This window comes from Nicotiana sylvestris, chromosome 1 (assembly GCF_000393655.2).
Source record: "Nicotiana sylvestris chromosome 1, ASM39365v2, whole genome shotgun sequence".
NCBI classification, from domain to species: domain Eukaryota; kingdom Viridiplantae; phylum Streptophyta; class Magnoliopsida; order Solanales; family Solanaceae; genus Nicotiana; species Nicotiana sylvestris.
Window position 1 is genome coordinate 77,329,884 of NC_091057.1, and position 26,186 is coordinate 77,356,069.

Genomic DNA, 26,186 nt, shown 5'->3' on the forward strand with positions numbered 1-26,186 from the left:
ACAATTGATCAACTCCTTAGAAAATTCTATCCGTTTGTTTTTTGAACCAGTTCCGTCAGCCTTAGAACTCTAAAACACAAAAAATTGCCTAAAATTTAGGGAAGCCTAACCGCTCATTCAAACCTAAAATTTCAGGTTGATAAGACCTCTAATTGACCACTTCTAGAGCTGTCGCTATACATTAAATGTGTATTTTTTTTAAATACGCATTATTACCTCCTGCCATCTTCATAATTCTAAACCGTCAAAAACCCCTCTTCACTTTCACTTGCTTTCTTCTCCAAAGCTCTAACTCACCAATTCTCTCAATAAATCAGCGATAATGACAAACTCACAAGACAATCCTGGAATTTCTCCACCTCCCACTCCCTCAAGTTCATCTACCCCTCCTCCACCTAGCACATCACCCAAACCCAGGCTGAGAAGGGTAAAAATGATTGCTCGAAAAATAGTATCTTCTGGGGATCTTTCAAAGAAATTGAAAGAGAAATTACAGGCAAGTCAGGTCCAAGACTCTGACTCTAACTCTGATTCTGAGTCGTACAAATCTACTAGTGAGAGGGAAGGACCTGGGTCTTCTGACTCAGAGAAGGCTCAAGAATCCCTTTCTAAGGTAAGTTCTTCTGTGATTGAAAACTTAAAAACTAGGTTTGTTCTGGTTGGGCCTATCAGGGATGTGGTATTACCTGAGTTACGAAGGAGTGGAGGTAAAAAGAAATCTGAAAAAGAAAAAGAGAGAGAGGATGCATGTTGTGATGAGAGGGGAAAAGGTAAAAGAGTGGTTGATCATTCACCCACTGCTGATTTGTCTATACCTACTATCTGTAGAGTTGAACAAGAAAGTGTTGAAGAAAGTGGCCTAAAGTCAGGGGGAAGTGGTTATGGTGAAGCTGCTGAAGGGTTACTTAATCTAAGCACACAAGGAGATGAACCTGGTTCATCAACTGAAGAGACCCTAGCAGACCTGTTGAAGAAGGTTGGGGCTAGTTATGATCTAAAGAAAAGAAGAACTCCCATACCAAAAGCCCCCATTGCTCCTAAACCCTCCAAGAAAAGAAAGGCTTCAACCCCAACAACTACTGAAACTTCCTTGCCAAAGGGAAGAGCCACAAGAAGCAGGCTGAAACAGAGTGAGAGTGATCTACAAAAGGCTCTGGCTGAGAGTAAGAAGAAAAGGATGTATAAAGGAAAAAGGAAAGTTACAGAGGCCTCATAAGCTGTGGAAGTTGAGGAGATGGAACAGGTCCATTAGGACACAGTTACAACAGTGGAGGTTCAAACCCCCAAGCCCAAAAAGCCCAAGACTTCTTCCAAGAAGTCTTCCTCTGTGTTTGAGGCTGCTGAACCCTCATTGTCCAAAAGGACAAGGTATGCAGTAAAAAGTAAACAAGTAAGAATTTCTGAAGATGAGGAATAGAGTGGAGAAGGAGAAGAAGAAGAAGAAGATGATGAGTCTGATGGTGAACAAGACAAGCTTGCCATGTTTGGCAAAAGAAAAATTTTAAAGGGTAGATTGCTGAAAGACCTGGTGGAACCAGGAATGATGAGACTGGTGGATGCCTTAGCTGCTTAGGGCTAGAAGGACATGGTCCTTCAGATCGATGGAAGGCTAGCCATGAATGAGATCATTGAGTTCATGGCAAATGCAGAGGTTAAGGATGGCAAGGTTAGCAGCCTGGTGAAAGGAGTTCAAATGATTGATGCAGAGAAACTGGGAGAGATCCTTGACATACCCTCTAAAGGGTTTGATAACTATACAAGGCAAAGGTGGCTTTGTCTGGACTCCCTTTCTACTGCCCTTGAAATTACCAGGAGGTTCTGTGATGCTGAAGATGTGAATGAGGCTAGGGCTGTTCAGAAGAGTGAAATGAGGCCACAACACAAAGTCTTATTTGAATTTGTCAACAAGTGCCTCTTGCCCAGGCAAGAGAGAAGGCATATTGCAAATTATATGGACTTAGTTCTGATGGAGTGCATGGAAAGTGGAAGGCAAATTAATTGGTTTGCATTCATCATCAAGATGCTGGACAGGGTCATCAATGGCTCTAAGGCTCATGCTACCCCCTATGGCTTTATTCTGACTACAATTCTGGATAGGTTCAATGTGCCTCTGAATAAATGGGAAACTGCCTCAAGCAAGGATCACTTTGACATTAATACTCTGCTTGGTTCATCCAAGAAGACTCCTATCAACAGTAAAGTCAAGGCTCTTGTTTAGGAATATGTAGCTAAGGATGCTGAGATAGCTAGGCTCAAGGCTCGTGTGGCAGAGGTGGAATCTAGAGGGATGCTCTCAGAACAGAGATTAAAAAGGAAAAGGAGAAGAATGATGGAATTCTTCACAATATGTTGAATCTTCTCCAAGCCTAAAACCAACCCTCTAGCTCCCCCAAGCCTTAGGAATTCTAGCTTTTGTCTCCTGAACCTGTCTAATACCTTCACTGACCCGGATTAGGGATTTTTTCTTTCTTTTTGTTCATGTTTTAAATGTTTTTGCTTTATGGTTGTGGATTGTGGTAGCAACATATCTTCTATCAATGATATCTATTGTTTTTGCTCTTTGTCAATGTTAATCTTTCCTTGATAGTTTAAATATGTTTGCTTGATTACTGATGATTGATCCATAATTGCACTTGAAGTTGCCCTAGTGGCCATGAGTACTTTTTAAAATCCGGGACTCACACTTTGTATGCAACTTTTCGATGATGCCAAAAGGGGGAAGAGATATTGTGCTTTACGCATTCTAAATAAGTGATATTTATAACCTAATTAACCTAGTCTTTAATGATAAGTGAATTTTCTAAACTTTGTAATGATGGTTAAGCTGAACTCTTATAGGATCCAAGTAAGTAAAAAGCACAGAGTTTGTCATCATAAAAAAGGGAGAATTTGTTAGCCGAAGAACAGGTGAAGTTTTGAAGATTGACAAAAGAACTCAGACATGGACTAGGTCCATCTTGTGAAGCACAGTCATGATCAACTAGTACATATAAGATGCACGTGAAGGAGATAAATCTTTCTTATCAACAAGTAATATCTCCTGATCTGATCAAAAAGGTTGCATATTGGATAAGGAGAGAAAGACTCCTTACATGAAGAGAACACAGTTTAGGAAGAAGATAATGTTATAGTTTGAGATCACCTTGAACTCTTTTACGATAGAAGAGTAGCATTTGAATCCCAATTAATCTCTAATTACTAACACATTAAATATCAGTGTTATTCTCTTTTACAGGCAATGCACATAAGCAGAAGTTAAACTTAAATTGAGAGCAAAAGAGCAAGGCGATTTTGCAAGCAATTTATGTGTAATTCAAGTGTGCAATCCTGAAGCTACTTGAATGAGATAGAAGAACCAGTTCCAAGTGTCTATATTTTATTCTAGTTCAATTGTAGTAGGTGATTTTACATTGTACCTTTCATATTTCATAGAAGCAATTGTATTAGGTACCTAGAGTGTTCAAGTTAGAGTTAACTTGAAGTTGTCGCAACAATTGAGGCTGTGTTCCACAACGGAATTAGAGTTAATCCTTAGGTTTACAAAGAGTTTTGTAAATGTTGTTTTGGCTTAGTGATTTTAGTGGAAGTTTGGGAATATCCTACTATGTAGTAGGTCGTGGTTTTTTTCACCTTTTGAGCCAGGTGTTTTCCACGTAAAAATCTCTGTGTTCTTTATTTTCTTTACTTATTATTCCGCAAACAGTAGTAGTTGGAGCACATAGAAGAACCAGGTCCTTCTAGAATTCAATTAAGCAAAAATTGGGTACCACACAAATCACCCCCCCCCCCCCCCGCCACTCTTGTGTGGTATTGACGCTTAAAACATCAATTATGTTAAGACTTAATTTCTATTATCTTAATTGCTTAAAATTTAATTGGGTGTGCGTCGGATGGCCTTGTCTTCATGAGAGGCGTCATCACGCCCGAGTCTGGGTTTAGGGTTGTGACAAATTGGTATCAGAGCCTAGGTTACATAGGTCCCACGAGTCATGAGTAAGTTTAGTAGAGTCTCGCGGATCGGTATAGAGATGTCTGTATTTATCATTGAGAGGCTGCAGAACCTTTAGGAAAAACTTCATATTCTTGAAATTCTTGTCGTGCGAATCTGTTGGTCCGAGTACTAAACTTAGGTTATTCTATTCTCTCACAGATGGTAAGGACACTCGCTATCGGTAAGGATGGACAACCACCAGCACCACCAATTGTGGCCACGAGAGGCCGAGGACGCGATCGTGGTCGCAGTAAGGGCAAGGGTATGGCCCGCACAGTAGTTAGGGTAGCACCTACAGATCCACCAACCACCCCGTTCAGGATTTGGTCCCAGTTGTGGACGCTCCTGTAGCACCAGCTCAGGCACCACCTGTGCCCATTATGATTCTGAATCTTCAGGAGGCCTTGGCTCAGATTTTATCAGTATGCACTGTCCTAGCTCAGGCGGTCTCAATTACTATAGCTGCAGCTACTTCTTAGGCCGGGAGAGGCACTCAAACTCTCGTTGCTTACACACCTGAGCAGATCGTGCGGGGACTTCAAACACTAGGGGCACATCCAGCCCAGTCGGTTATTGTTGCTCAGGACTATGTAGCTCCTGCAATGCCAGAGGACGAGCAGCATAGGTTGGAGAGGTTTGGTAGACTTTAGCCTCCGACTTTCAATGGTGCAGAGGGAGAGGATACCCAGGATTTGTTCAATAAGTGTTAGAGAATTCTTCGCACAGTGGGTATTCTGGAGACTAGCGGGGTTGCTTTCACTACTTTTCAGTTTTCTGGGGTTTCCTTCACTTGGTGGGAGGCTTATGAGAGGCGTAGGCCTGTTGGTGCAGCACCCCTTACCTGGCAACAGTTCTCTGTTCTCTTTCTGGAGAAGTATGTGTTTCAGTATCATAGAGAGGAGTTGCACAGGCAGTTTGAGTGGTTGCGTCATTGAGAGATGACTATGACACAGTATGAGATGAGGTTCTCCAAGTTAGCTTGTCATGCTATTTGGTTGGTTCATGCGGATAGAGAGAGGATTAGGAGGTTTGTGGATGGCCTCACTTATCAGCTTCCTATTCTCATGACTAGGGAGAGGATGTTTGGTGCTACTTTTGAGGAGGTTGTTGACATTGCTCGTGAGATTGAGTCAGTTCGTTGCCAGGAGCGAGATGAGAGGCAGGCCAAGAGGCCTCGAGGATTTGGTAGTTATGGTGGTGCTCCTTCGAGATGTTAGTTTTAGCACGACAGAGGTTGTCCATTCATGAATGCTCAGCCAGCCAGGCCAGGTTATCATCAGGTCATGGTTCTCATTAGGGCCAGTCATCACTTAGTGCCTTTCCAACTCAAAGTTCATCCTGTGCTCCATCAGTTCAGGGCTCTTCTATACAAGGTACATTTGCTAGTCATTCTGGTACTAGGGGTTCCCTTCAGTCCCCATCTCCAGCACCCGAGAGTTGCTATGAGTGTGGAGAGATGGTCATATATGGAGATAGTGTCCTCGTCGTCTTGCGGGTTCATCTCAGCAGAGGAGTCAGCCATCGGCTTCAGTACCAGTTACTTCACCACCACCCGCCCAGCCAGCTAGGGGTAGAGGTCAGTCAGCTAGGGGTCGCCCTAGAGGGGGAGGATGATCAGGTGGCGGTTAGGCCCGTTTCTATGCACTTCCAGCTAGACCCAATTCTATTGCTTCTGATACTGTTATTACATGTATTGCCTCAGTCTGCCACAAAGATACTTCTGTATTATTTGATCCCGGTTCCACCTTTTCTTATGTGTCATCAAACTTTTCTCATTATTTAGATACGCCTTGTGAGTCTCTTGTTTTACCTGTTTATGTATCTACTCCGGTAGGCGATACTATTATTGTAGACCGTGTGTACCGGTCGTGTGTGGTGACTATTGGGGGTCTGGACACCCGAGTGGATCTATTATTATTGTGTATGGTAGACTTCGATATTATTTTGGGCATGGATTGGCTGTCTCCGTGTCGTGCTATTCTGGACTGTCATGCTAAGACAATGACATTGGCTATACCGGGTGTGCCACGGATTGAGTGGCAAGGTTTGACCGATTATGTTCCTAGTAGGGTAATCTCATTCTTGAAGGCCGAGGGTATGGTTGGGAAGAGTTGTATTTCATATCTAGCCTTTGTGAGGGATGTCGGTGCAGAGACTCCCAGTATTGATTCTATTCCAGTTGTGAGGGAGTTTCCCAATATGTTTCCTGCAGGCCTGTTAGGCATGCCACCGGACAGGGATATTGATTTTGGTATTGAACTGGTGTAGGGCACTCAGCCCATTTCTATTTCGTCGTATCGTATGGCACCAGAGGAGCTGAAGGAGTTAAAGGATCAGCTTCAGGAACTCCTTGATAAGGGGTTCATTCGGCCTAGTGTGTCATCTTGGGGTGCGCCGGTTCTATTTGTGAAGAAGAAGGATGGCACTATGAGGATGTGCATTGATTATATGCAGTTGAACAAAGTAACAATTAAGAACAAGTATCCTTTGCCTCGCATTGATGATTTATTCGACCAGCTTTAGGGAGCGAGAGTGTTCTCCGAGGTTGATCTCCGTTCAGGTTATCACCAGTTGAAGATCAGGGACTCAGATATTCTTAAAACAGCTTTCAGGACCCGATATGGTCATTATGAGCTCTTGGTGATGTCTTTTAGGCTTACTAATGCCCAACAGCGTTCATGCATTTGATGAACAACGTGTTCCGACCTTATCTCGACTCATTTGTCATAATTTTCAATGATGATATTCTGGTGTATTCGTGTAGTCAGGAGTAGCATGCGGAGCATTTGAGGGTTGTGTTGTAGAGATTAGGGGAGGAGAAGATTTATGCAAAATTCTCCAAGTGTGAGTTTTGGCTTAGTTCAGTACCTTTCTTGGGGCACGTGGTGTCCAGTTAGGGTATTCAGGTTGATCCTAAGAAGATAGAGGCGGTTCAGAGTTGGCCCAAGTCATCCTTAGCCACAAAGATTTGCAGCTTTCTTAGTTTGGCGGGTTATTACCGCCGGTTTGTTCAGGGATTCTCATCTATCGCATCACCCTTGACCAAGTTGACTCATAAGGGTGCTTCATTTGTATGGTCGGATGAGAGTGAGGAGAGCTTTTAGAAGCTCAAGACAGCCTTGACCACAGCTCCAGTGTTAGTTTTGCCATTAGTTTCAGGTTCATATACAGTGTATTGTGATGCTTCGAGAGTTGGTATTGGGTGTGTATTGATGTAGGATGGTAGAGTTATTGCTTTTTCTTCTCGTCAGTTGAAGCCCCATGAGAAGAACTACCATGTTCATGATTTGGAGTTGGCTGCCATAGTTCACACGTTGAATATTTGGAGGCATTACTTGTATGGTGTGTCTTGTGAGGTGTTTAGGGATCATCGTAGCCTCTAGCACTTGTTCAAGTAGAAGGATCTCAATTTGAGGTAGCGGAGATGGTTGGAGTTGCTAAAGGATTATGATATCACTATATTGTACCATATGGGGAAGGCCAATGTGGTGGCCGATACTTTGAGCTGAAAGGCAGTGAGTATAGAGAGTTTGGCATATATTCCAGTTGGGGAGAGACCTCTTGAAGTTGACGTTCAGGCCTTGGCCAATCGGTTCGTAAGGTTAGATATTTCGGAGCCCAATCGGGTGTTGGCTTGTGTGATTTCTCGGTCTTCCTTATATGATCGCATCAGAGAGCGTCAATATGATGATCCTCATTTGCTTGTCCTTAAGGACTGAGTTCAGCATGATGATGCCAGAGATGTGACTATTGGTGATGATGGGGTGTTGAGGATGCAGGTTCGGATATGTGTGCTCAATGTAGATGGGCTTCGGTAGTTGATTCTGGAGGAGGCCCATAGATTGCAATATTCCATTCATCCGGGTGCCTTGAAAATGTATCAGGATCTGAGACAGCATTATTGGTGGAGGAGAATGAAGAAGGACATTGTGGGATTTGTAGCTCGGTGTCTCAATTGTTAGTAGGTAAAATACGAGCATCAGAGATCGGGTGGCTTGCTTCAGCAGATGGATATTCCAGAATTGAAGTGGGAGCGGATCACAATGGACTTTGTAGTTGGGCTCCCACGGACTTTGAAGAAGTTCGATGCTATTTGGGTGATTGTGGATCGGCTGACCAAGTCCGCACACTTCATTCCTATGTGTACTACCTATTCTTCAGAGCGGTTGGCAGAGATCTATATCTGGGAGATTGTTTGTTTGCAAGGTGTCCCAGTTTCCATCATTTTAGATAGGGGCACTCAGTTTACTACGCAGTTATGGAGGTCTGTGTAGCGAGAGTTGGGTACTCAGGTTGAGTTGAGCACAGCTTTTCACCCTCAGATGGACGGACAGTCCAGCGCACTATTTAGATATTGGAGTACATGTTGCGTGCTTGCGTCATTGATTTCGGAGGGTCATGGGATCAGTTTCTACTGCTCACAGTGTTTGCTTATAACAACAACTACCATTCGAGTATTCAGATGGCTCCATTTGAGGCTTTGTATGGGAGACAGTGTAGATCTCCAGTTGTTTGGTTTGAGATGGGTGAGGCTAGGCGATTGGGGACAGGCTTGGTATAGGATGCTTTAGAAAAGGTAAACGTAATTCAGGAGAGGCTTCGTACAGCGCAATCGAGACAAAAGAGTTATGCTGATAGGAAGGTTCGGGATGTGTCCTACATGGTTGGTGAGAAGGTTCTGTTAAAGGTTTCACCCATGAAGGGTGTTATGAGATTTGGGAAGAAGGGTAAGTTGAGTCCTCGGTTCATTGGACCTTTTGAGGTACTTCGGAGTATTGGGGAGGTGGCTTATGAGCTTGCCTTGCCAACCAGCTTGTCGAGTGTGCATCCGGTATTTCATGTTCTATGCTCCGAAAGTATATTGGGGATCCGTCTCATGTTCTAGATTTCAGCACGGTTCAGTTAGATTGTGATTTGACTTATGATGTGGAGCCAGCGGCTATTTTGGAGCGTCAGGTTCGAAAGTTGAGATCAAAGGATATAGCTTCAGTGAAAGTGCAGTGGAGAGGTCGGCCCATGGAGGAGGCTACCTAAGAGACCGAGCAGGAGATGCGGAGTAGATATCCTCACTTGTTTGAGGCTTCATGTATATTTCTTGACTCGTTCGAGGATGAACATTTTTTTAAGAGGGGGAGGATGTGACAACCCGGCCAGTTGTCTCATGAGTTACCACTCCGTTTCCCCCCCATTTCTACTTCTTATTGCCTTGTTCAGTTGTATTTTGTGTTACTGGGTTGGTTGGTTCGGGTTTGGAGAGGTTTTGGTAAGGTTCAAGACACTTAGTCTCTTTTGAGGAAGCTTAAGTTGGAAAAGTCAATTGGATGTTGACTTATGTGTTAAAGGGTTCGGATATGAGTTCCAATGGTTCAGATAGCTTCGGGAGGTGATTTGGAATTTAGGAGCGTGATCGGAATGTGTTTTGGAGGTCTGGAGTAGATTTAGGCTTGAATTGGCGAAATTGAAATTTTGGCGTTTTCCGGTTGATATGTGAGATTTTAATATAAGGGTCTGAATGGAATTTCGGAAGTTGCAATAGGTCTATTGTGTCATTTGGGATGTGTGTGCAAAATTCCAGGTCATTCGGACGTGGTTTGATAGACTTTTTGATCGAAAGAAAAATTTGGAAGATTTTGGAATTCTTAGGCTTGAATCCGATGCAAATTTGATGTTTTGATGTTGTTTTGAGCCTTTCAAAGGTTGGAACAAGTTTGAATGATGTTATGGAATATGTTGGCATGTTTTGTTGATATCCCGGGGACCTTGGGTGAGTTTCGGGTGGTTTAACGGACCATTTCATGTTGTGAAAGATTGCAGAAAAATTGTTGTGTATGTTGCAAACAATTGGCCATCGTGTTCATGAAGGGTTAGCAGGTTAGGCTGAAGATTTGGCCTTCGCGTTCGCGGGGGAGGTCCTGCATTCGCGAAGGTTGGAGTCAGGAAGCATCTCGTTCGCGAGAGGTCAGACGCATTCGCGAAGGAGGAAAATGTGGTCAACGCCAGTTTGTGCTTTGCGAACGCGAGGCTTTGACCGCTTTGCAAAGAAGGTTTGGAATGCTTGGGCAGAATGTTTAAATAGCCATTGTCGGCGATTTTGGGTCTAACTTTCACCATTTTTGGGCGATTTTGAAGCTTTTTGAAGAGGATTGAAGAGGGATTTAAGGGGAAACACTTGGAGGTAAGATTTATGGACCTAATACTCGATTCTAATGTGAATTCTACCTAATTAATCATGGAATTTAAGCCTAATATTGAAGAACTAGGTCTTGTAATTGGAGACCTAAAATTTGTGATTTGAGGGATTATTTGAGGTTGGATTTTGGTGATTTTGATATCAATGAACTCGGGGAGTGATAAGGAGTCTATTGATGTAATTTTTATCGAAATCCGAGACGTGGGCCTGGGGCCGGGTTTGGCCAATTTCGGGATTTGTGTTGTAATTTGATTTCTTTCGAGTGGGCTTTGTTCTCTAAGCATATTTTGATGGTTGTGCACTGATTTTGGTTAGATTTGGAGCATCCGGAGGTCGATTCGAGAGGCAAAGGCATCGTGGGCTAGAGATTGGAACAAATAGAGGCGAGTAATGATTGTAAATGTTGTCCTGAGGGTATGAAACCCAGGATTTCACATTGTTGTGCTATATTGAGGTGATGCACACGCTAGATGACGAGTGTGGAATCATGCACTATTGGGGATTGAGACTTAGTCCATCCCGAATGACTGATTTACTGCGTATTTGATTGAAAACTGTTTGGTATCATCATGTTTTGGGTTGAATGCCATATTTGGGCCTCGTGCCAACTATTTGGACCTTTAGGGGATTTTTTACTAATATTTCCTCAGTGTTTTGACTTTATAATTGTACTCAGTCATGCTATATTCTACTGTTTTTCATAACTCAGCCATGTTTACTCTGTTTTTAACACATTAAATGATATTTTAAAAGATAATTTGGGTTGAGCATCATGTTTTATTGTTTCCCGAGTGGCTTACAAGATTATGACTGAGTAAGATCGAGGGTCTGTGTTGTGAGGATACACTAATTTATGATTATGAGGCCGAGGGCCTGAGATTGTATGCCACGGGGTGGCTTGCTGATATAAGGCCGAGAGCCTACTGATTTTGTCACGAGATGGCTTGATATTGCGCTTGGGCCGTAAGGGGGCCCTCCCGGAGTCTGTACACCCCTAGTGAGCGCGGGTACCCATTGTGATATGAGATATAGCCCGAGGGGCTGGTGTTGTTCCATGTTGTTGCCCGAGGGCTGATTCTGTTGGTATTGTGCCCGAGGGGCGGTTTTTACATGTTTATCTTTTCTAGCTTCCTGCCATTTACTTGTTTAATTGTTAAAAATGGTATTTTAAAGAAGTTTAAACTGATGTTTTAAGAGATTTCACTGTTTTACAACACTTATTGGTTTTACTCTATCTCTGTATAGCGTGTTGTTGTGTTTTTACGTGATTTCTTATCACTCAGTCTTCATTTATTATTATTACTCACTGAGTTGGAGTACTCACTTTACTCCCTGCACCCTGTGTGCAGATTCAGGCGCTTCAGGTCCCGCTAGCGAGTATTGATTTCTTCCAGCTCAGGCGGATTTGGAGACTCACTAGGTAACTGCTCGGCGTATGCAGCCCAGTGCTTCTCCTCCTATACTTATTTTCTTTTGTTTTAGTTCTGTGATAGAATATGTAGACTCTTTCTGTTTTAATCGGTTAGTAGATGCTCATGACTGGTGACTCCCCGATGTTGGGCTATGTCTATTCCACAATGGTATTATTCACCTTTATTTTGGGATTATTATGTTAAAGACTTAATTTGTATTATCTTAATTGCTTAAAAATGAAATGGGTGTGTGTCGACTGACCTTGTCTTTACGAGAGGCGCCATCACGACCGGGTCTGGGTTTAGGGTCATGACACAAGTTAAACTCACCGGGAGAAATATTCCGGCCACAAAGCTCCTAGTCGGATTCAACCTCGCGAGCGTGACGATCTCGGGAGAGATTTTATTGCTCACGAATGCTGAAGGAGTAATGAAAACAACCCTTTTCGAAGTAGTAGATGGTGATATGGGATATAATATCATCCTGGGAAGGCCATGGTTACTCGAAATGAAAGTCGTGCCCTCAATGTATCATCAATTGTTGATGTTTCCAAAGCTCGAAGGAATCAAGTAAATAAGGGGGGATCAACTACCAGCAAGAGAAATTAATGCAATTTTGGTCTCCAATAGACAAGGAAAGGAACACACGGCGTAGCAATTACAGGAACTGGCACCTACTCCTGGACCAGAAGAAGTGAGACCGGAGACAGAGGCGTCGGAACATTATTAGGTACCGAGATATTTCCAAGTTCCAGAAGAGACGGATGCAACAAAGTCCACAGCGGAAGAATCGGAGCAAGTTGGTTTGTTCTAGGAATTCCTAGAAAGGAAATTCCACTTAGGGCCGGGACTGCACCTGAATCATTTGTCAAACATAAAGGAAGTCCAAAGGCTTACGGGAAGATTGGCAGCTTTAATCAGGTTCAATTCCAGCCGTTAGAAAAATGTCATCGCTTCTTCGCACTACTCAAAAAGAAAAATAATTTTGAATGGACACCAGAGTGCCAGCAGGCGTTAAGGGATTTGAGGAAGTACTTATCAAGCCCTCCATTGCTTTCAAAACCAAAAGAAGGCAAAATGTTACTAGTCTACCTCGCTATCTTGAAAGTTGCAGTAAGTGGATTTTTGTCCGAGAGGACGAAGGTACGCAATTTTCCATTTATTATGTGAGAAAATTTTTAAAAGGGAGCAGAAACTCGCTACCCACATTTGGAAAAATTGGCCTTAGTTCTCATAGTTGCCGCTCGGAAGCTGAAGCCTTACTTCCAATGACACCCGATTGCTGTGGTGACTGCTTTCCCTTTGCGGAACTATCAGGACCCCGACCGCGGAAAATAAACAAAATTGTGGAAGAATAATTAAAAACCAAAATAGTGAAATAAAACAGTGTTTAAAATGCTACTCGGCATACACAATAACAACTCTCGAAACTAATAACATTTCCCAAAATTCGGAATCTCATTATCACAAGCCTTTGAATGTCTACAAGCATCTAACTCTAGAATATCTAACAAAGAACGAAAGTACAGGAAGGATAATAAAAAAGGGGAGAGTAGAAAGGGACTCTTCGATCTGCGAACGCGGTAGATATACCTCGGAGTCTCTACAAGGGCCTCGTCTCATGCGTGATAAGTCTGAGTGGAGGTACCTGGATTTGCACATGAAGAATATGCTTAGAAAGGGCATGAGTACACCACATCAGTACTCAGTAAGTGCCAAGCCTAACCTAGGTCGGGAAGTAAAGAGGAAGGTCAGGGCCCTACTGAGATTAAATGAGATATAAGGTATAACAGTATAAGATAAAATAGTATAGTTGAAAGATAACAATAAGAATTTATACGGGATGATAAGGATAACAACAACTGAAATAGAAGCAAAAGCAATCACAAGGAATACCACTTTTCACAAAGATAATAATTGGGGATCTCTCAGTATCCTGAGGATTTCTTAGTACCCTCAATATATGCCAGGGATCTCTTGGTATCCTCAATATATACTAGGGATCTTTAGGTATCCCGAGGATCTCTTGATATCCTCAATATATGCTAGGGATCTCTTGGTATCCGGAGGATCTCTTGGTATCCTCAAACGTACTAGGGATCTCTCAGTATCCCGCACTTCAGCTCAAACCATAAATACGTACGGGGGATCTCCCGGGATGCCGTCCCATAGTCCCAAAGTAAAACACATAGCAATAGCACAAAGAATACTCAATTAATAAGCCAACTTCATACCAAGGTAAAATAGGTAATATTAAGTCAATTAGACATGCTTCCCTAAGCTAACAGTAGGCTTAAATTTGAAGTAGTATAAGCAGGAAAGGAAGAACACATTTAAAGCTACTTTAGTGAAAATAGGATTTCCAACAATTAGCACAAGTACGCACTCGTCACCTCATGTACAAGGCATTTCAATTATCACAATACCAAATCCTAAGGGGAAAGTCCCCCACATAAGGTTAGGCAAGTCACTTACCTCGAACCAGCTCAAAATCAATCCGAAACCACGCTCTTGCCATGAGTACTCGACTCCAAATGGTCTGAATCTATTCAATTCAATTGTATAATGTAAATAATACTTCAAGTAACTGATTACATAAACAAATTCTAAGCCAATACGCGAAATCAGGTGAAAATAACAAAAATGCCCTCCGGGCCCACGTCTTGAAATCGTGTAAAATTTATATTTTCAGAATCCTCATCCTCTCACGAGTTCATGCATACCAAAATTATTCAAACCCAAGGCCAAATTCCCAATCAAAATTCAAATTCTAGGTCTAAGAACTTTCTTCCAATTTTTCAACAATTTTCACTTCCAATCGAAATTAAATGACAAAACTAACAATAAATTAATGGAATATAACTAGAAAGGGTTAAGGAGTTTCTACCCACTGATTTCCTCTTCAAATTCCTCCCAAAATCGCCCTCTCCCGAGCTCCAAATCAATTTCTAACTTTTTGAAACTAAACCCTCGAATTCTGCTTTTTCTGCCCAACAAAGTCGCATCTGCGGCTCAATTTTCGCATCTGTGATACTGCTTATGTGGTCAAGGGAACCGCTTCTGCGGTTCTCACTTAAAATTTCCTCTCCGCATATGCGACCCATATGTCGTATCTACGGTCACGTAGGTGCAGTAACACATTCGCTTCTATGGTTCCTGCTCACTTTCCTCTTGGCCGCTTTTGTGGCTTGGCTCTGCATCTGCAGGAGTCGCATTTGCGGCCTCTCAACTGTAGATGCGGTTATGACAGCATCCCAAAGACTTCACCTGCAAACTCCAACTTTCCAACTTCCCGTTAACCACCCGAAATCATTCCGAGGCCCCCGGGACCTCGACCAAAAGCACAACCAAGTCATATACCACTATCCAAACTTATACAAATCTTTCAAACACCTCAAACAACATCAAATCAACCAATTCGCATCGGAATCAGGCCTAAGAACTTCCAAAAAGTCACAAATACGCTTTGGATAAAAAGTCTATCAAACCTTGTCCGAATGACCTGAAATTCTGCAAGCACGTCACATTCAACACTACGGAGCTACTCCATTTTTTGGAATCCCATTCCAACCCTTGGATCAAAATCTAACTATCGAATTGGAAACTTTAAAAATTCGACTTTCAGCATTTCAAGCCTAAATTAACTACGGACCTCCAAAACACAATCCGAACTAAGCCCGAAATTACCCAACGGAGCTAACAAAAACAACGGAATTTCATTTCGAGGCCGTCTTCACACTGCTCCTACTATGGTCCAATTTCTAAAATTTAAACTCTCATTTAGGGACTAAGTGTCCCAAAACACTCCGAAACTCGAAACCAAACATCCCGGCAATTCAAATTAGCAGAAACAAACATGGGGTAAGCAGTTAATAGGGGATCGGGGCGTAAATTCTTAAAATGACCGACCGAGTCGTGACAGGAACATCCACCATAAATCGGATCTCTCAGGTAGATTGACCAAATGGGGCGTCGAAATAATTGAGTTCGACATAGAATATAAACCAAGGACTTGAATTAAGTCACAAGTTTTGGCTGACTTCATGGCCAGTTTCAGTCCGAGACTGCTTCCTCTGGTAACCAAGGAGGCAGTAATGGTATCGGAGTCGACATCAAGGGTTTGGACCTTACATACAGATGGAGCTTCCAACATGACAGGGTCCGGGCTGGGAATAGTTTTAATCACGGTTTCGTTGGAAACCCTAAGGTAAGCCATCCGAACGGTCCCTTTAACTAATAATGAAGCAGAGTATGAAACTTTGATTACAGGGCTCGAATTGGCCTAGGGACTTGACTCTGAGGTCATCGAAATCAAATATGACTCACATCTAGGGGTAAATCATGTCTATGGGATCTTTGACACCAAAGAAGAATGTATGCAACAATACGTGGGAAAGGCCAGGCTCTATTGGCATGATTCTGAGAATGGTCAATTACTCATATCCCGAGGAAGGATAATGCAAAAGTTGTTGCATTGGCAAACTTATGATCATCGATGGAAATAAGTGGATCGAAGTCCGAGAGGGTAGTACAACTAATGAACTTAGTCCTAGATATAGATGGTTACTATGAGGTAAATTCAACTAGTTTGATCCAGGACTAGAGAAATGAAATAATCAACTATCTTGAGCATGGGAAGTTGCTTGAAAACCATAAAGCATCCCAGGCGTTGCGCACCAAAGAGGTGCGATACAGCTTCAAGAAAAGAAAATTGTATAGAAAACCTTTCCAAGTCCCGTTGTCCCGATGCTTAGGGGCATCCGAAGCTAACTATGTCATGAGAGAGGTCCACGAAGTAATATGCGGCAACCACTCAATAGTAGTGCTAAAGCTGGTGTGGGTTTGATATTACTGGCATTGCATGGAAAAGGACACCAAAGATATCGTACAAAAATGTGATAAGAGCCAACGCTATGTATCATTAGTGCATCAACCGGTAGAACCTTTACATTTAGTTCTATCTTCGTGGTCATTCATGAAATGGGGGATGGACATCGTCGGACCGCTTCCACAGGCTCCCGAAAAGGTAAGATTTCTTTTAATTTTGATCGACTATTTTTCTAAGTGGGTGGAAGCATGTCCTTATCAGAAAATTGGGGAATGCGAAGTGGTAAATTTCTTATGGGAAAATATAATTTGCAGGTTCGAAATACCAAAAGACATTGCATGCAACAATAGGTCACAGCTTATCGGTGCAAAAGTTACAAAGTTCCTTTAAGATTTAAAAATAAAGAGGATCACATCTTCAACCTATCATCCAATTTCAAATGGTTAAGAGGAATCAATGAACAAGATGATTATTCAAAAATCAAGAAAAGGCAATTGGTCTGAAGAATTACCTTGTAAGGCCCCGAAAACTTTTGCTTAGTAATTTAGCATTTCGTGGTGCCAGGTAGGCTAATTGTAATATTTTATGTGCTATTAACATGATGGAAATCAATTGAATTTGGTAAATAAGTGTATAAGTCATATAATATGTAATTTGGGGTCCAAAGAAAGGCCTAAGTCTAAGTCAAATTGGAAAATTACATAATAGGCTAAAATTACAAATGAGTTTGCACAAGTCCACACTTTGGATGAGCATATCTAAATATATATAAGGTTTTATGTGATTAACAACCTATCAAATGAAAGGTCTTCAAGTCTAGTTTCTAACGCTTTAAACCGTTTGTCATTTAGACATTCCTACACAATGTTATGATCAAATTACCAAAGGATGGATTTGCAATCAATTTAGCGATCGCAAAACGACTCCGTTGATCGCATACACATCGCATAGTGAAGCAGAGTCGGGCAAAATATTATGCTGTCGCATAATTGATTATGCTGTCGATTATGCTATAGCATAATGATTATGCTGCAAGTCTGCTGCCCACATATCGATTATACTATAACATAATTGCACAATATATTTGACTTCGGGGGTCATTTTTGGAAATTTTCATATCCGAATCCACTTTGATAAATAAGCTTTGGGGATTCATTTGGGGCTATTTTATCCTAAATATAGAGAGAGGTGAGATCATTTTAGAGAGAGAAGGAGGAAGCCTAGCATTATAACCATTCAACCTTTCATCAATCTTCAAGAATCAAGGAAACCAATCACAAGATCTTATTCTAAGAGGTAAGGTTCTATACACTAGACTTTAATTTCGAGTTTTGGGTATAAGATGGGTTATAGAGGTATGATTCTTGGGTGTAATAGTATTATGTATACATGCATGTACAAATTAGGTTTGGGAAATATGGAATGAAATGCTTGATGAAAAAATGGACATGTCTTGAGTAAGACGGCTTAGCCGATCGGGCAGAGATCGGATGCCATGTCGCACACATGGTGGTACTATGCTAATATTGAAAGTGGAAAGTGAAAATGAAATTGTGATTGAGGTGCACGTCTGAAATAAGACGGCTTAGCCGATCGGGCCGAGATCAGACTCCATGCCGCACACATAGTGGAATTTTTATTGAAACCGAAATTGAAATGGGAATTGATATTGTGGAAAAATATCTCCAAGGGAGATGACCTAGCCGGTCGGGTCATGATCGGACTTCGTGCTAAGATTCACGGTAGAATATGTATATGTATATATTGGCATAGAAACTATGATTGAAATTGGGAGTTGGCTATGATGTGCATATTGTAAATAGTGGTATTGTGAATTGCGTGAATCGGTATTAAATATCTTCTATCCAATAATAGTATTGTCTTCATATCCCGAGTTTCATTTTCACCATATGAATTTTCATATATTGAAAAAATGTTATGTTTAACTTGGCCTTTGGATATCATTAATTGATACTTGTTGTTTACATGGTTGCCTTTTTCTTATATTGGCATTCTATTTTGAAAGAGGACTTTTAGTTATTCATACTAGTACTATTCGACAGTACTAACGCCCTTTTTTCCGGGGGCGCTACATCTTTAAATAAATGTAGGTGGTTCCATAGTAGACAATGTTGGTCGCAGCTAGTGGAGCATCCTTTTTTCAGCCGACTTGGTGAGCCCCACTTCATTTCGGGGTCTTGTATCATTTATTTATCATGTACTTTTATTTTTAGGTATAGTCGAAGCCTTGTTGCCGGCATTTCCATATTTCTCTTTAATTGTATTTAGAAGCTCCGTAGACAGGTTGTGGTTGGTGTTGGATCACAGGGAATTAAATTAGAAATATTGATATTTGACAAAGATGTATAAAAATTGTAATATTTTGAAAATTATGAACGAAGTTGCTAATGGAAATGAATTAGAAGTCGCTAATGATATATTTTCAGAATTTGAATAATGGAGTACATCTCATTTTTATTCAAAGACGAATTTGGTTAGTATGAAACCTAACAGACTTGTTCGGCCGGGTTTACTCGGTTGAGCACCGGTCACGCTCCTCGGTTTTGGGGCGTGACATACCCGAAGTTCTATGGGCCTACCAAATAACGGCCAAGTCGATCACAGGAGAAACTCCTTTTTCCCTGGTGTATGGTGCGGAAAATCTAATCCCGATGGAAGTAGGCAAACCCACATTAAGGTATTTCTAGGCAGATGAAGAATCAAACAATGAAGTAATGTTAATCAACTTGGAGCTGCTCGAGGAATGCAGGGACTTGGCGCCTGAAAGCATGTGCTGCATTTTTTTTTTGCCCCTTCATTCAGTTTTTGTCCCAATTGGGTTTTTCTGGCAAGATTTTTAACGAGGCAGTGACAGAAAGCATACTACAAAGACAATAACAATAAGGCCTTTGATAACAAGGCGAACAAGCAAGCTTCCACTCGGGGACGGTTAGATAATCTTTGGCTCGATAGCAAATTTCCACTGGGAAGTTAAGTTTGCTAGCGAACAAATGTTACTCGACCTTTCACAAGCATAAACCACTAGAGGATTGTTAGATAATTTTTCGCTCGATAGCATATGTTCCTGAGGGAAAGTAATGTATGTTACCAAGTTGAGGATTATCTAGAAATTCATTGGTGGAATTTTTGAAAGTACAAGACTTCCATTGTTCTAACTCGTATTCTTCGCATTTGAACACTGGGGGGAATGATATGAGGATACGGCATCAATAACTACCATGTCGACAAGGAAACGAAAATTCGGAAACATAAATGTGTCATTGGGATTGGGGACTGCACATCCAACCCCTTAGAAAAAAGTTGTACAAGATAGCCACAAGTAATGGCGATTTCTTTTTAGCATAGCAAATGTTTGTATAATTTTGAAGATAGAAGGAATTAAATGAAATAAAACCTTTTATTTTTATCTTGTTTCTGGTCTAAATATTAAACTAACTTTTTCATTTGTAAGTTAAACAAGTACTTCAAATGCTAGTATCGTAATGAATAGGAGATATCTTCTTCAAGAGCATCGTAAACATAAGAGGACCCTCTCTTATGACAACCCTCACGTTAAAGGGTTGGTTTCCGAAGAATTTATGCCCGGAATAAAAATGCCTTCGGGGAAAGATTCACCCGAAGACGTACACGAAAGGATGCAAAAAGTAAACTTGCACAAATAATAGAAACCCTCATGTAAAAGGGATAACTCTCGGAACCAAAATGTTTTGAGGAAAAAGCATCTGAGGGCTACACATAGCAAAGTGCGAACAAAAAAACGTGCGAAGAATTCTTAAGCAAATGTAAAGATTAAAGACATGATTGGATATTCAAATGAAAATAAGACTTAAACAAATATATGTATTTATTTACAAGATCATTCCAAAATAGAAAAAGTACAAGAATGGGAAAAAGAAAGGAAAAACTAAACTGCGGTATCTCCGGAACTAAGAGGAAGAGAAGTGTTCGCATCCCCAAGAGAAGTAGGTGGATCCACCGATGGCTTGATATTTTCCCAGTTTGATATTTAGCATCATCGCCTTCCAGTTCCTTTTGAGTTCCTGAAAACTCGGAACCGGAACTAGAAGAACTAGGAACATCAAACTACGTAAGGTATATTTTTAGCAGCCAACTCAAGCTCTTGGGCCTTAGCAATTTTGGCATCAAAATCAATAATACCAGCTTTGGACACTTCCAAGGTTTTTCTCTTCATGCTATACATAGCGTAAGTATTCTCAACAATGAGCGAAACCGCTCGGTGCTTAAGTTATTCTTTGAGTTGAGCTACCTCGGCGGAAAGGCTTTCCTGCGCGGACCTAATAGATCTGAGGCTAATGTCAAGGTGTCACGACCCTAAAACTGATCCGGTCGTGATGGCGCCTAACATGAAACTAGGCCAGCCGACACAAACCCCAACACCAACCAGAAATTCATAATAAGTCATTTAAAGCTAGTAATTAGCTAAAACCCCATAGCATAAGTTAAAATAACAAAGCAGAAACATAACACAAGCCCGACATCAGGGTGTCACCAGTCATGAGCAACTACAACTCATCTAGGAATAAGAAAGGACAACGTAGTCTAAAAACAAATGCTAATACAATGCTGAATAAGATAGGAAGGAGAAGCACTGGGCTGCGAATGCCAAGCAGTTACCTAGTCAACTCCGGAGACATGCTGGAAGGCTGATCAGCACTCGTTATCACGACTCGAGACTCCTGGATCTGCACACAAGGTGCAGGGAGTAATGTGAGTATGCCAACTCAGTAAGTAATAAAAGTAAAGGTAGTTGAGCAGTAAGAAAACACGTAAACCACGTTATAACGCTACAACAAAACAATATAAGTCCAGAACAATATAGTAAAGCAATAAAACTCGTAAAAACAACTCAGTTCAGTAAAACCTTTTTAAAACATCTTTCAATAGTTTCAAACAAATGATGAAAATAGTGAGTAAAAGGATAGAAATGTAAACAGCCCCTCGGGCATAACATGTACCACAACTGCCCTTCGGGCAAAATATCAACAGAACCAGCCCTTGGGCTACCTCACAATCACTCGTAATCAGCCCCTCGGGCAATAACATGAAACAACAACAGCCCCTTGGACAATATCACATCTCACACTAGGTGCCAGCGCTCACTAGGGTGTTCTGACTGCGGAGGGGCTCCTACATCCCAAGCTCTATCACAAGCCATCTCGTGGAATAACAAGTCAGGCCCTCGGCCTTTCATATATCACAAATCAGTACACATGCTGCAGAGTGCAGCCCGATCCCATAATGTCCTCACCATACAGGCCCTCGGCCTCAGTCAGTCCTAAATCTCTCAAGCCACTCTGGCAACAGTAAAAAAAATGATGCTCAGCCCAAAATATCATTTAAAATATCAAAACGAAGTAAATATGGCTGAGTTATGAAAATAGTAGACTACAACATGATTGAGTACAGATATTAAGTCAAAACAGTGAGGAATAGCAGTAAAATCCCCTAAGGGTCCAAAATAGTTGGCACGAGGCCCAAATATGGCATTCAGCCCAAAACATAGTAATAATTTCCAAAACGCACAATGATATCAAATAGGTTTTAATCAAATACACAACTTAACAGTCGTACGAGATGGACCAAGTCACAATCCCCAACGGTGCACGACCTCACGCTCATCATCTAGCGTGTGCGTCACCTCAAAGTAGCACCACGATGTGAAATTCGGGGTTTCATACCCTCAAGACAACGTTTACAATCATTACTAACCTCAATCCGGTCCAAACTCTAGCTCATGATGCCTTTGCCTCTCGACTCGGCCTCCGAATGCTCCAAATCTAACCAAAAAATGATTCATCCCATCAAAATACACTAAGGGAATAAAGCCCACTCGAAAATAACCAATCTACACCAAGAATCCTGAAATTGGCCAAACCCGACCCCCTGGCCCATGTCTTGAATTCTGATAAAAATCACAAAACTAGAATCCTTACACTCTCACGAGTTCATACATACCAAATACATCAAAATCTGACCACAAACGACACCTCAAATTCCTAAATCAAAGTCTCTAATTTCAAACCCTAAATCCCCAATTTTAACAACTAATTTCCATAAACTCCATGTCTAATCAGTAAAATATCACCATAGAAACGAGTTTTAGTTCCAAGAACCTTACCTCCACGAAGTTCCCTTGAATTCCCTCTTCAAAATCTCCCAAAAAGCTCTCAATCCAACTTAAAAATGGTGAAACAAAGCTGAAAATCGCGAAGGAAACCTTATATAGGCTTTGGCCCTGGGATTCTGCACCTGCAGCTTAAATAACGCTTCTGCGGACTGCACCTGCAGTCAAGACAACCACATCTGCGGTTCTTCATTAAATCCCTCAGGGCCGCATCTACGTCCAGGAACCGCACCTGCAGTCCCGTAGGTGCGCCCAATGCACCGCATTTGCGACCAAGCTCCAGCTCACCCAAATTTGATTCTACGGCCTCCTCTACGCATATGCGGCATCGCACCTGCGGTCCTAAATCCATAGGTGCGGAAATAATAGAAGCAGAAAAACTACAGCACAACTCCACAAATCCAAACTCTTCGTCAACCATCCAAATCCATCCCGAGGCCCTTGTGACCTCAACCAAACACGCCAATAAGTCACATAACACTATTCAAACTTTTTCCAACCCTCGAAATACTCAAAACAGTGCCTGAAAACCAAATCACCCTCAGATTCAAGCCTAAGGATTCCAAAACTTCCGAATTCCGCAAATGATCAAAAAGTCTATCAAACCTCGTCCGAATGACCTAAAATTTTGCACACACGTTACAAATAACACAACGGACCTACTCCATTTCCGTAATTCCATTCCGACCCTACATCAAAATCTCCACTACCAACCAGAAAACGCCAAAATTCCAATTTTGCCAATTCAAGCCTAAATCTTCCGCGGACCTCCAAAATACATTTCGATCATACTCCTAAGTCCTAAATCACCTAACGAAGCTATCTGAACCATCAAAATTCACATCCGAGACCTTTTTCACATAAGTCAACATCCGATTGACTTTTCCAACTTAAGCTTACTCAAAAGAGTCTAAGTGTCTCATTTCTCTACCAAACCATTCTGAAACTAAACCGACCACCCCAATACCACATAATATAGCTGAACAAGATGTAAAGAAGTAAAAAAGGGGAAAACAGAGCGGTAACTCATGAAACAACTGGACGGGTCGTTACACAAGGTCACGGACAATTGAACTATAGAGCTTATTATGCTCGATAGTTTTCTTGTACTTCTCTTCCCACTGGGCATATTTCGCCCCCACAACAGCACGCTCTTTGATTTTGGAGTTCAAGGTTGCCTCTAAGTCAGTCACTTTTTCAGTAGTAGCAACCTCGTGGTTGGTTGCAGCAAGAATGGTGTCATGGACTTCAGCCCATTTGGCCTTGGCTTTGTCAAATCTAACCCTCAGTGGGCCAATTTATTGGCTAAAGGTTATGACTTATTGCTCGTTTTGCTACAAACGAGCCTCCAATACAACAGCCTTAGCAGCTTTTGCTTCCAATTCTGAGAGGCAAGTGACACTTTGCTCCCGCTCTATCAAAATCTTATCCCGAGCAAAAGTAAGGTCTTCCTTATCGTGAATCAACTTTTGAAGGCCCTCAGAATCAATAAAGTTGGCCTACAAAATAAAAAAGATGAAAATCAGAATATGTTCACATAAAAATATGAGAAATAACAAATGGATAAAGGATCACACCATTGCGGCATTGTGCATGACGTTGTTATATAAGCAGTATCCCGAGAGTGCCCTAACCTTTACCCAGTCTTTCTATGAAGCCAAATGCTTTAAATAATTAGCAAGCTCCACTGACCGGGAAAGCAAGTTGCACCAGTGGAGACCGAAAAGGTAATATTCCTCCTCCGATGGGGATCTTCAGTAGGAGCAGTGTAATTTTGCCCCAAATTCCCTTGAACTAGGGACTAGGGAGGAGGAACATCTCCTTCATGATCAGATGCAGCCGGTGGAGATGATGTAGCAAGTGATGGTGGAAGAGTGGATGAAGATGGAAATAATGTAGCAATTGTCGGTGGTGGTAAAGATAGAAATAAAGCTGATGGAGTTGAAGAATAAGAAGAGCTACATCAAATGTAGTGTTGATTGTTAGATTCTCACCAACCAGAGATGGAAGGGGCTCGGTATTTAGCCCTGCGATACCGGGCACAACAATTGGGGCCCGAAAAAGGGAATTGGCATTTTCCACTAAATCAAACTCCCCCCAAAGTGCCGAGGTATCGTCCTCGGTTGGTGTAATTAACCCAAGTAATTGAGCATTCTGTTGAGTTGATGATGAACGTCGCCTTCTGTGTAGAGAAGCCCCATCATCACCGGCTTCTCCATCATCGTCAATCATCACGATGTCTATGACTGGCCCGGGAGGAGGGCTAGTGATCACAACTTCTGGAGATGACATAGGAGCAGTAGTCTTTGCCCTCTTATTCTTTTTCTCAGTCATAGAAGAACGCCTTAATTTTGTTTGCTTGTTCTCCGGCCGGGGACTCCGTAATAAAACACATGTGCCTGAAGCAGGTCCAGAGAAACCTGTTTGAGTAAGAACCTCCTGAAGCAGCGTTGCCGCACCAGCAGGATCAGCCAAAACGTCCTCCTCGGGGACATCAACAGAGCCCGCGGGTAGACCTAATTTCATGAACAAGCCAGAAGGGTTCAACTAAGTTCTTCACATAAAAATAAAAGCAATGTAAGTTTAAGTTACCATAATTTTTGGTCTTCCACCCATATTTAACGGCCAGTACTTTCCACAAATGAGTTTCGGGCATCGTAACATCCAAGATCTTCTAGACCCACCGGTCCAAGCCTTCTACCACCGGTAGGACCCATCGAGTTGCTGAAACATGTGACGGGATGAAGTAAATACGACCACAAAGGAATATTTAATAAAAGGAAATATTAATTGAAAAATCTTACGAGTGTGTTTCCAAGCGACCGGAAAGGATTAAGCCGTTGTCGGAATGATTTTATTGGATGGAAACTACAGTGACCCGTTTTGTACATCCACGATTATTATCATCATACATGCTGGTCAACAGAGCATGGTGGCCACGTTTGCTGAGGTTTATCATTCCCCTACGAAAAATCTTGGGAGAATAGAGATTCATCATATGAGCTAAGGTTAGCTCTTCATTGATCTCCTGGCACAAGCGCCGAAGGCAGGCAATTATCCTCCATACAGAAGGACTTACTTATGCCTAAACATATTTGGTAGCGGAGGCAAAACTCTGCAATCACGGAATCTAGCTTTGCACTTAAAGTAAATGGATACGTGTAAATATATATAAAACCCTCCTTGGGAAGGGTCAGACGCTCCGATAGATCATGAGCAATAATATCTAACCCATGGTAGCAGCATATCTTCCTTCGTAGTAGGAATACTGGAAGGACGGATGGAAAAAAGATATCTACTGACAGCCCAAGAACGAGAGTTAGCAGTAGGGAGTTTCTCTTCGAAGTCTTTTATGATGTTACGACTTCTGGGGATGATGGCACCCATCGTCAGAGGTGCCAAGTCTTCGGCCTTGTTCTTGTTCTTTGAAGAACCGACACGCTTTGAAGAAGAAGCCATTGAATAGAAGAAGGAAATGATTTTTTGTTTGAAGAAAGTTAGAGGAAAGATGAAGAACAAAGATGCAAATCAAAAGCTTGGAAAATTGTGAAGTATAAGGGAAAAGGATGAAACGTATGAGTAAAATTTTGGTGGCTAAA

At 41.8% G+C, this 26,186-nt stretch overlaps 1 protein-coding gene across 1 annotated transcript; it reads left to right on the forward strand.

Moving 5' to 3' along the window:
* The first annotated feature begins 322 nt into the window (after positions 1-322).
* On the forward strand, positions 323-1,417 carry LOC138871730 (uncharacterized). Its single transcript, XM_070149630.1, has 2 exons — positions 323-976; positions 1,253-1,417. The coding sequence occupies exons 1-2, from the start codon at positions 323-325 to the stop codon at positions 1,415-1,417; spliced, it is 819 nt and encodes a 272-aa protein (XP_070005731.1).
* The last annotated feature ends 24,769 nt before the right edge of the window (positions 1,418-26,186 follow it).

Coding starts and splice junctions, on each gene's coding strand:
- LOC138871730 (XM_070149630.1), top strand. CDS start 323: ATGACAAACTCACAAGACAATCCTGGAATTTCTCCACCTCCCACTCCC. Junction 977..1,252: donor TAGCAGACCTGTTGAAGAAG/GTTGGGGCTAGT, acceptor CAGGTCCATTAG/GACACAGTTACAACAGTGGA.